This window comes from Podarcis bocagei (assembly GCF_964188305.1).
Source record: "Podarcis bocagei genome assembly, chromosome: 17".
Taxonomy (NCBI): Eukaryota; Metazoa; Chordata; class Lepidosauria; order Squamata; family Lacertidae; genus Podarcis; species Podarcis bocagei.
In genome coordinates this window covers 974,547-985,728 of record NC_138143.1, presented here as the reverse complement: position 1 = coordinate 985,728, position 11,182 = coordinate 974,547, and the positions used below count along the sequence as shown (strand labels likewise).

At 48.7% G+C, this 11,182-nt stretch overlaps 1 protein-coding gene across 1 annotated transcript; it reads right to left on the bottom strand.

Annotated features, from left to right (window-relative positions):
• Positions 1 to 3: 3 nt before the first annotated feature.
• LOC308577335 (uncharacterized protein) lies at positions 4 to 6,254 on the bottom strand. Its single transcript, XM_081177457.1, has 8 exons — positions 6,140 to 6,254; positions 4,724 to 4,977; positions 4,478 to 4,541; positions 2,850 to 2,977; positions 2,330 to 2,448; positions 1,559 to 1,694; positions 387 to 483; positions 4 to 227 (listed from the first exon to the last, which is right to left on the bottom strand). Exons 1-8 carry the CDS (start codon positions 6,207 to 6,209, stop codon positions 181 to 183), a joined length of 915 nt encoding a protein of 304 aa, XP_081033583.1. The 5' UTR covers positions 6,210 to 6,254; the 3' UTR covers positions 4 to 180.
• Between the last annotated feature and the right edge of the window lie 4,928 nt (positions 6,255 to 11,182).

Here is an 11,182-nt window from a genome sequence, read left to right as displayed (position 1 = left end):
GTGTAGAAATACATTAATTTACTATACCATAGTAACATGTTGAGCTACAAGCGCTGCACATTACTCTGCTGGGGCAGCCATTGTTGAATCCAACTGAAGTTCATGCCATGATTACTGGTCCAGCAAAAACCAACCAACAGAGAAGACCTCTGTATCAACCACAAGGACAGCCTTTTCCTTCTAGAGTGTTCGGTGTAGCCCTTCCACAAGCTCTACATAATGAGGTTCTGAAAGAAAAGTGAAATCTATTAAAAGAGTCTGTTTCTAGCCATGGTGCAGTGATGCATACAGAGCAAGCCCCTGCTATATCTTGCTCTTGTATCCTTCTCGCCCCTCATACATAAATTCCCTCTTACCAGACAAGCCACCTTTCTCCTGCAGCCTACCTCCATCAGGTTGGATGTAGCCATGTCTGATAAGGAAATCCAGAGCCACCATTGCACAGTTGGGCTTGAAATCTGGAGATCCAATGGCCTCTTTCACCTGCAGAAGAGGAATACAGTGGTACCTCAGGATACATATGCTTCAGGTTACAGACTCCGCTAACCCAGAAATAGTACCTCGGGTTAAGAACTTTGCTTCAGAATGTTAACAGAAATCATGCTTCGGGGGCGCGGCAGCAGCGGGAGGCCCCATTAGCTAAAGTGGTGCTTCAGGTTAAGAACAGTTTCAGGTTAAGAATGGACCTCCGGAACGAATTAAGTACTTAACCTGAGGTACCACTGTATTTACAGTTCACATCTCTCTCTCACTAGGAGGTGGCATGCTAATTGCCATGGTAAGGTAAAGGGACCCCTGACCATTAGGTCCAGTCGTGGCCGACTGGGGTTGCAGCGCTCATCTCGCTTTATTGGCCAAGGGAGCCGGCGTACAGCTTCCGGGTCATGTGGCCAGCATGACTAAGCCACTTCTGGCGAACCAGAGCAGCGCACGGAAACGCCATTTACCTTCCCACCGGAGCGGCACCTATTTATCTACTTGCACTTTGACGTGCTTTCGAACTGCTAGGTTGGCAGGAGCAGGGACCGAGCAACGGGAGCTCACCCCGTCGCAGGGAGTCGAACTGCCAACCTTCTGATCGGCAAGTCCTAGGCTCTGTGGTTTAACCCACCTATACAGGGTAGCTGTGTCTTATTAAGAATGTGAACTTGGTTAGGAAGCACAAAGTCCACTGGTGGATAATTGTTTCCAGTCAAACAAAATTCTAGGCTATGTGAATTTAGGAGGAGGATGAGACCCAAATTCAGAAGTCAACCAGCAGCCTATGGAATTATTGCAGTTTATACATAATTACCACACTGCTTCTACACTACCTCAAAAATTCTTTTATCAAATTACCAACCATCCCTCTCTGGACTATTTCTTATACAGGCACAGGAATTTATAACCCTAACCAACAATTAGAGCTTTTGCCAGATGGTTTTATGAAAGCGAGTAACTTTGAGGAAGTCATGTTAGTGGGAGGCCTTAACCCATTGTTGTAATTTGCAGTGTAATTCTCTGCGGTATCAACTTCTGATTTGCATTTTTTGCCCTAAGTCCAGTTACACCTACCAACCTTCTCAAGTGGCCAGAGGTAGAACTGCTGCACCTCTCCGTCTCCCACCTGGGGCACAAAACCTTCAGGCAACTTCAGGTCAAATACAAACTGGCATTCAGCATAGATGCCTCCCTGTGCACCCTCATAGGTGTAGCTGGGGTGGGAGAAGGCAGGGGAAAGAGTTCAGCAGTATTTATGACTGTGGAGACAAGTTGCATTAGGTTCTTATTTGGTTGGGGAGGGAGGTAAACTTTGATCTGAATTACTGAGAATCTGCCTTTTCCAGAATAGCTACAGTGATTCTGGTGTTTGACTCTCTGCTTCATCGATTCCTACTGATGTTTGGGAAAGCTGGTAGAGAGGGAGAGAAATGAAGGCAATCTACTTTCTATACTTGAGGCACATTAGAAATATACCTAAGCTATGGTAGATATTTTCATGATTAAGCTCAGTTAGGATTAGTTTGTAAGAAGCAAAAGGAGGCAAATCATGAATGGGCAAGGCAGCTGGTGGGACAGAACAGGAAGTGCTGCTCAAGGATCACAGTCTTAAGCCCTGGCACCAGAGGCCTTGCCACATACTCCTTGTGCACCAATGAAAAGGTGGCTTTCTACAATCTAGCTGGAATTCTCAAATACAAGCTTGAAGTGTCTGTGCTCATACAACAAATTTGCAGAGGCACAGAATACAAACAGCCTTTTTTATACAGGCCCTGGCTTTTAAATATTAATTTTCCCCTTACCTACACAACTGCATTTTCCTGAACTTGAGGTAGCTTTTTAATATTACCTGATAGTTCCGGCAGCTTTGGCAAGTGCAGTGAGAGAAGCGGGGATGCAAGCTTCTTCCTGGCTTTCCTTCACCAGCGTCTCTCTGACACCCAACCCTGATGCAATGCCCCCAGCAGCCTAAGGCGAGTGAAATGAGGGATTAATATTGAGCTACTATGGTAAATGGGCACAAAGCAGCTCTGCTCCCCCCGAATTGGCCCTAGTACCTGGTAAGCTTACTACCCACTTAGTGGATGATGATCCCCAATTGTCTGTTATCTTGTGCCTCAATTTGCAGAGTGGGGAGAAGGAGTTCACCTTTAATGCTGGGCACCAAGCCGCCTGGTGAAATGGCTCATGCTGAAATACTCATTCACTTACCAGACAGGTGCATGTTTTGTGTATTCAGCCTTTTAGCTCACTATTCCCTGTGGCTGTTGTCTGACCAGCCCCATAGAAGGACACTTGATTATTGAGAGCTGCTCCCAACTCTCACATCAAAGAGGCAGACCTATTGCCTTTTCCATCTCATCTTTTACCATGTTGTCCAGCAAGCCAGGATAAGTCAGTTTGCTCAGTGCCCTCCTGGCCAACCACATGAACATCTGCCCATTGCGCCAAGTGTAGCCGTTCAGGTGGGTGCCATAGCGCTTCACTCCAAACAATGCTGGGTGCAAAAGAGAAACAAAAGTAACTTGTTCAGGTTAATCATTTCCAGATGCAACCCCAAAAAGAGTACAGGAGTGGGCCGACCTTCCCCCTACCACCGCCCAAACACTTGGCATATTATGTAGGCCAGGCTTCCTCAACCTCGGCCCTCCAAATATTTGAGACTACAATTCCCATCATCCCTGACCACTGGTCCTGCTAGCTAGGGATCATGGGAGTTGTAGGCCAAAAACACCAGGAGGGCCAAGGTTGAGGAAGTCTGATGTAGGCTGAGATAATTAACACTGCTTAGAGAATAGGAGTTTCTTCCGTAGAATGACAGGAAAGCTGTATTGGAGGGGCACCAGGAACACAGCCAGAGTTGCAAGTGAAAAGGAAATGCATGGTGAGAAGATTGAATATGCACTTACTTTGCACTTTTGCTGTGCAATATTCTTTAGCTTCTCTTGTAGTCATTCTATAGAGGAAGTCACTATCAACATCTCATTTCCAAAATTCCCAGCTTATATTAAGATGCCTGACAAGGTTTCACAGGCCTGGAACAGCTGCTAAATGAAGCTACACAGAAAAAGCACTGGATCAAAACTAAACCTCAACTGCCCACAAAAGCCCCACAGATCTCCTGAAGTGCTGCAATTCTGGAGTTATCATTTTATTGAAATGATGTGTGAATTTCAAGCCTTTCCCCATAAGGAAACCTGTGGAGTTTCAGAGGGTGGATGGGGCAGAAAAAGAACTGAAGAGAGTAACCAGTGCACTCTCATTCTGTAAAAATAGAGGGAACTGGGAACAACAAATTTCAAGGGAAAGCCTCCCTGTGATATGTGTTTCGAGGTGCTCAACCCCTAAGCCCAGATGACTAGGAAGAACAAAGCAAGATGAACGCAGAACAGTTTGCAAGCAGTAAGCAGACAACGCAGTCCTGGCTGGAGATAAAAAGCAGGCAGTTCTGAAAAGGAATGAAGCAATCAGGCTTTAGTACCTTAAGAATCTGTCTTGGGTTGTAAAGTATTATCCCTTTTTATAGATGGGGAACTGAGTCTGTGACAATGTCTGAGACCAACTAGTGCACAGTTGACCAAGTCAGGATTGGAACAGAAGCCTCCCACTTCACATTGAATGCTGTCTCATTTTCAAGGGCAAACATTATTATTGGGGTGATATCCAACCACCCAGCCACATGGGTGGGGTATAAATAATAATTATTATTCTTAAATCATACCCAGAGTAAACCCACTAAAATCAATGGACTTGCATTCATGTTTCATTCACTGCACATAGTCCTTTATAGAGCACAGAAGCTAGATTTCTCCAGCAGGGTAAAAAAGGAGATATTTGGACAAATTCTGCACTTGAGCTCTTAGCTGTGCTCCTAACTGTTACCATGGATGGGATTGGACAAATGCTTCTAGGAGGTCTCTCTTAATTACTTCTGCATGAATTGTGTCTCATATCAATGGAATACAAAGCAAGGAAGTCAAAGGTTTTTCAGACTCACGAGTTGCAGAGCGCTCCATGCTGAAGAGAGGCGTGTCACAAAAATAGGGCATCACACTGTAGAGCTGCAACAAAAGCAAGTTTTGGTTCATGGACAACTGTTTCATTGGCCCAACCACTCCTTCCTCCCAGAGCTAGTATCCTGAATGGAAGCCCTGGGTCCCTCTCACTTGACCCTTACAGTATTCAAAGACACCCATGGGTGCCACATGGCCCTTCGCCTTCCTTGGGTGCCTGGTAATCTCACCTCCTCTCTCCACTCCTTCAGGCAAGGGAAGTCTTGCTGTGCTCTCATTTCCCTGAGTACTCCTTCCACAGCATCTGTTCTTTGCTCAGAGGATGCCAGCTTCTTGTTAAGTTCCACGCAAGCAGGCACACCATCACCCCGAGACACCAAGAAAACAGCTGGATACTGACAGAGATATTTGGCTACAGAGGGCAGCACGTGGCCCACCTGCTGTCCAGCAACCATAAATGGCAGGCACAAAGCCTTCGAAGAACCTGCAAGGGGATGAAGCTGTCAATTTGAAATCATTTTGCCAAGTCCTAGTTCCTATGAGCAGGGCCATTTTTAAGTATATAAAAAATATTTTAATTTTTATGCCTCTGCTGCTTTGCAGCATCTCTGATCAGCGTAAGCAATAACATGGACTCTTTTTAAAAAGTTTATTTTGATAGGGAAGCTACCAGCATGAGTTTGACCAAACTGCAGGAGGCAGTGGAAGACGGGAGTGCCTGGCGTGCTCCAGGGGGTCACGAAGAGTCGGACACGACTAAACGACTAAACAACAACAACATTTTGATAGGGAAAGGCATTTTGGACACGGGCAAATGCTTCTCAGCTTGGAATTGCTTTCTTACACATGTTTATTCAAAAGAAGTCTTCATTGATTTCAGAAGCACCTACACGCAAGTAAGATTGCAGCCTGAATTTCATAGAAAAGCATGTATAAGATAGCAATCGTAGACTGCAAGAGTTTATTTCTGTCAGGGTGATAAGACTATGGCAATATTCAAAGTGCTTGCCCTGCTCCCCAAACAACACTGCTGACATATAACATTATTTTTCTTGTTCTCTATTGCTTTTTGGGGCAGGCAATTTCCCTCCTATTGTTGTTATATTTTAAAACTAAGGAGTGCCTACTTTAGGGTTTCTCAAGTGGAGTCCCGATGAACTAGACCTGGCCAGGAGCAGATATTGGTCATATGGTGCCCCCACCAAAATGTGAGGACAAAACTTGGTGCCCCCCCAAAAAAAATATTATTGGCACAAGAATTCCTTTTTGTACAGTTGCTTTTTTATGCCTCTTCTCAGCTGGCCGCTGTCTTAATTTCCGACCCCAAGGGCTGTGGGCAATTGGAAAAGCAGCGAGCTTGCTGTGGAGCCTGGAGAGGGGAGAGAGTGACCTGGAATTAGAGGCCAGAGAATCACAGGGTGGGAAGGGACCCTGAGGGTCATCCAGTCCGACCCGGCAAGGCCGGAATCTCAGCTCCAGCATCCCCAATCGAGGGCCGGCCAAGCTCTGCCGAGAAGGCCGCCCACCCCCCTGCGACGGGAAGAGATCCGTGGGCTGTGGCTTCGAGCCCCGCGAGGGCAAAGGAGTCCTGCGTGGCAGGGGCTGGACTAGATGCCCCCGGGCCGCCCCTCTGGTCGGGGCCCTACCTGCTCCGTGGAAAGAGTTCATCCTCCGCAGCAGCGCCGTGACCCGCCCCGCCCAGCCGGCGGCCGCCATGGCTCCCCGAGCGCCGCCCCGCCCCGGGCCAGGCCGCGCGCTCTCCTCCGCAGGGCCGAAGGCCTTCGCCGGCGCCGGGCGGCTCTCGCTTCGCCTTCGGCCCGGGCGCCGGCGGGCTTCCCGGAATAAACGGGTCTGGAGGGGAGGGAGGGATCGCCTCGTTGTGAAGCTCCCCGTGTCCCTAGGAGGAAGGGCGGTATAGAAGCGGGATAAAAAAACTGGAAAAATCAATAGATGGAGGAAGAGATGGGCGACACACTTGTGCTACGGAATCTTCTTCCCTGCCCCAGAATGTCAATTTGGCCCCTTTTCCTGTTGCTGTGCAGAATTCAAAAGCATACTCCCAAGTTTTCTTCACCCTAGCCAGGGCTTGACAGATTCCTCCAGAGTCCAGAGCAATGGACAGGCAGCACATTTAACCCAAAAAAGAAAAAGGACTTCGTGCAACACTATAATAACCTGTAAAATAAAATGTAGAGGAGAACTAGCATTGTGTTTTAAAAATAGAATAAATAAGTCCACAGTCAGGAGGCTATCCCAGTGGGTTCTCCTGCCAGATGGGTGAAAAAGGCGGTGAACTAAATGACCACTTGACCCTCCAAGCCTCCGTGGATCAAAGGCCTCCTTCTCCAGACCAACACTGTTTCCCACAGTGGGAACCAGATGCCAAGGGGCAGCCCAGAAGCAAGGCGCTCCCCAGGAAGCCTTGGCATCCCGGAAGCTGCCCTTCCCTGCCCTTGGCTTCAGCACCTGCTATTCTGAGGTTTCCTGCCCCAAGGGATGGAGGCCCCAGACAGCAAATTCCCATGAACAGACCTACCAAATCAAAGAATCAGACGGAGTCAGGCTGAATTTAGGGAAACAAACTTTTATTACACTTTCAAATATTTTCACATTTTTTCTTCATTTTTTTAAAGTGTCTGGCTTCTAAGATTTTTTTATCACAATGGCCAGTAGAAAAATAACCAAACTCTTAGAAATGAAGGTGCGCTCATTGGCGCTTCCCACAAAAGTTGGGTTGGAGAGGTGATGGGAGGGGCATTGTGGAGCAGCGTTGGAGCAGAGATGTCAGGGTTAGGAAGAAATGCTTTTATGGAGTGAGTGGTTCACAAAGACTTCGGTTTATTATGTGCAGAGCAACCGGGTTTTCATAGTGATGCAGACAAGGCCCTGCTTTGGAGCAAACTACCTACTGGAAAAGTAAGAACCAGTCCTTGGAAAATCCATATGGAGAACAATAATAAATAGGATTTCTTTCTCTGGAGAATTTTAGCTGCTGGCTCACTGCGGCACAATGACCTTGTTCTCTACCGTCTGAACATAGCTGTCAACCGTCCCTTATTTGGCGGGAAACTCCCTTATCCCAGTGCAGTGTCCCACTACTGTCCATTAAATTTCCCGGGTTTCAAAGGAAGCAGCTCCTCTCCCTCCCTGCCGGCCAGGGAGGAGGGAGGCTCCAACTGTGTTGCTTGGCTGCCCAGCCTGCCCCCCTCCGGCCTCCTCTCACCAGCCTCAGCCCCTGGGATCCCCTCCCCGCCAGGACTAGTGGGAGCCTCGGGCCCTTCTGCCGCCATCCTCCTTGCGACCGCCAAATTGAGCGTCTCTGCCTGGGGCCTCCCCTCTGCCCGTCGCCACCGCTCCTGCTCCCGCTAGGCCGTACTGTGGCTGTGCCGCCGAAGGACCCGGATAAGATGGGCAGCCTGGCGAGGCCTATGAATTGCTGAGGAGCCTTGAGAGGAGAGCGAGGGCAACCATAGAGAAAGCAGTTCAGAGAGAGGAGGAGGAGGTGGAGGTGCGGGCAGGTGTTCCAAGGGCTAACCATAGAGGGGGAAAGCGGAGGAAGGACCGCAAGTGCTTCTCCCATAGATTTGTAGTGGTAGACTAGCATAGATGGTCTGAGCTGCGGGTTTACTTTCGGCGCTATTCCCCCCCCCCCCCCGTTACTGAAGCAATGCAGCCGCGAGCTGCTGGTAGCTTGAAAACATCACATGATGGAATGTTGGGACTGTTCCGTGGGAAACAGAGGGACAGTCAATTCACAGTGCAGAGGGCACCGGAATTAGCTCAGAGTGTAATGTGAGCTGTACAGGAAGTGTTTGTCTCTCTCGACTGCTGGAGTTTGAAGAGAGCAGTCATGTTTTTTGTAACGCTGCAAAGACAGAAATAAAGGCATGTAAATACGTTTTCTATCTCTTTCCCCTGCTGGGGGGGGCAGGAAAGAGGGGGGTGTTCTTCTCACGCTGAGAAGGATCGCCTATCGTGACCTCTGCCTGGATCTTGCCGGGAAAGCAGACAGGGAGGTCAACAGGAGACCAAGCCGGGTGCCTGGGAGAGTTGCCAGTTTCTCCTGATAAAGGCTTGATTTCCGACACCCCCTTCCTCCCCCCCTGCCTGATGGAACTGAGAGCTGCAGATGGAGCACAAGAGAAAAGATACAGAACTGCAGCAGCATCTTTGTAGCTTGGACTTCGTTTTGCACGAAAAGTGGTTGCTGCTTGTAGTTATTTAATTGCAGTGTTTCATCAGCTGGTGTCTTTAGAAGCAACCTCTGGAAACGAAGGGCTAAAAACCGGCGCTGCTCTCCAAAATTATCTGGTCCCTTTTAAGTTCGTATTTCAGTTGGTTGTCTAAAATCCCTAATTTTGGCTGCTGATCCCTTATTTTCGAGGCTGCTGGTCCCTTATTTTCAAATCTGTAAGTTGACAGCTATGAGTCTGGTACCAGCTGCAAATTCACACTGTGGTAAGTAATTCACAAAATCAAAGCCAGTCTCCAGAGAAAGAGCAGAGCTCGAGCAGGAAGCAGGGAATCAGATTGAAAAATAAATTGAAAAGGACATTTAACCTCATATCAGGGGAAGCTATTGCCAACAATTATGTCCTATTAAGTCTGGTTTACCCGGCTTGTGATTTCCAATCCCCCTTGGTAAACCTGCTTTTGCTGCCTGTCTGGGACTGCAAAAAACAAAGGGGTTGTCAAACAACTGGGAAGTCACAATACAGCTATTTCACAGTATCTGCTTTATGGGTCCAAAATCACGGGCCTGCATTAAGTTATGCCTCTTCTCTCATCACCCCCCCCCCCGGCAAATACAAAGATCATCACAAAAGGAGGGATTTCTTCATTCTGTAATGTTAACATGTACCATCTCGCCTGGAGAGGTGCCACCAACTTAGATATTATTATCTTTATGATTAAAGTGCTTCCACATGCTCCCAGCAGACCCGGCATGGAGGCAAATGGGGTGCGAAGCATGCCTCGTTACTCCTTACAAGCTGGCTAGAGTTGCCAAACGAAAGAAAGGTGGCAGTGTCATATATTCAAAAAGCAGCAGGAGAGGCCTTAGCTTAAATGCCACCATTCCCCTCCCAACTGTTCGATATAAGGCAGAGGCAGGAGTCGCACAAAGAATTGCAAGGACTATTCTTTCCAAGCCACCTCCTCCTGCTGCTCCATTCCTTTGGGGGACAGGTTACACTCTCACCATAAAAACAGAACCCAGGATATCTTTGGGCCTCCTCTTGCCATCCCATTCCCTGTGCCATTGCATCTTTAACATACGTAAAAATGAACTGTGCAGAGCAGGAGAGAGAGACTAAGATTCAGATCTCAGAATTACCCGCCTGCCCTTTCAGACTTGTCCATTGGGCCGTAGCCTTGCCTCCTGTCCAAAGGCAGAGCGAGCTGCTCCAGCACCCAGAGCGGCATACATGCTGTGCCCGCGGGGGCAGCCCCCCTCAGGGATGACACCCAGGGCGGACCGCACCCCCTTCCTCTGCCAGTGCTCCTCTCCCACAGAGTTGAAGCACTGGTGTTGGGCGCACACTGCACAGCACTCCCAAATTAGGAGATCCATATCCTGCTTTCCCACTGTGCAGCCCAATCCAGAGAGCTGCTGAGCAGCTTGCATTCCCAGGAGGCTGTGACACAACAAGGTCAATGATATTGGAGTGACTTGGCCTTCTAATTTGGGTTGCCGGGCATGAACAAAGGGGGAAAGTGCCCTCCTCCCCAATACAGACCCTGGCCCCTGCCATCTCACCTCTTCTCCCCAAGGAGCAAAGGGCTGAGGATTCTTCAGCAAGTGCATGGACTGATGGCCTTTCGTTATAAAGGTAAATGAAGTGGAGCCCCTTCAGGTGAGTTTCACCTGCCCAACACCCTAAATCAAAGAACCACTGTTTTCAGTGGAGAAAAAGAAGACCTCCTGCTGTTTGTTGTGGGGTGGAGGGTGCAGAAGCAGAGGGCCTGTGACAAAAAGTGCTGGGCACAGGATTGCTCTCCACAGGCCCATCTCTGGGCTATTAATGCTGGTGAAGGGGTGGAGGTCACAGTCTATGTCTGTGCAGGAAGGCTTTCCCCTGCCTAAGACATTGATCCCTTTATGCATAAAAGGCATTCTTATTTTCCCAGACAAAATCCACATAGCTTGCCCTCCCCTGCCCCCACCCAAAAAAGTGTTTACCATACATCTTTTCTAGCAGGTTGCAGAGCCCAGGAATCCTGGCTCCTGCCTGCCCCGTAGCACATTTAGGCACCCCACTCCCCAGAATAAGGAGGGACGACTTGGGGGCCCACAGCTGCATCCATCCCCACCCTGATTATTTCCCTTGCCAGGATGACAACTATGCAAGTCTGCTGTGCACTGATTTCAGCCTGGCGAAGGCTCTTCCCCATTGGCCTTTGACCCAAGACCCTAAGATGCCCCCGGCCTTTACCTAGAGGGCTTCTCAGAAACCAATCCATATCTTTCCTTGGGAGGGCTGGGTGTGGAAGCCAGAAGTCCTGCCTGACCAAAGAGATCAGAGTTCAGTTTGAGCAAGAAAAGGGGTTGCTGTGCTTTTGAGCAGAGTGCATGCTCCCTTAGTGGCCAGTTTAAAACAAATCCCTCATAAATACTGATTGAACACACAGACGCACACACTAAGGCCTTGTCAGACCCATCCTTGGACCTTCATACCATAACATCAGCA

Excerpts from the sequence above, each read along its gene's own strand:
- LOC308577335 (XM_081177457.1), bottom strand. The coding sequence starts at position 6,209 with ATGGCGGCCGCCGGCTGGGCGGGGCGGGTCACGGCGCTGCTGCGGAGG. Across the intron at positions 4,978-6,139 it reads GAACTCTTTCCACGGAGCAG|GTTCTTCGAAGGCTTTGTGC; the intron begins GTAGGGCCCCGA and ends ATCCCCTTGCAG. Across the intron at positions 4,542-4,723 it reads TGAAGGAGTGGAGAGAGGAG|CTCTACAGTGTGATGCCCTA; the intron begins GTGAGATTACCA and ends CTTTTGTTGCAG.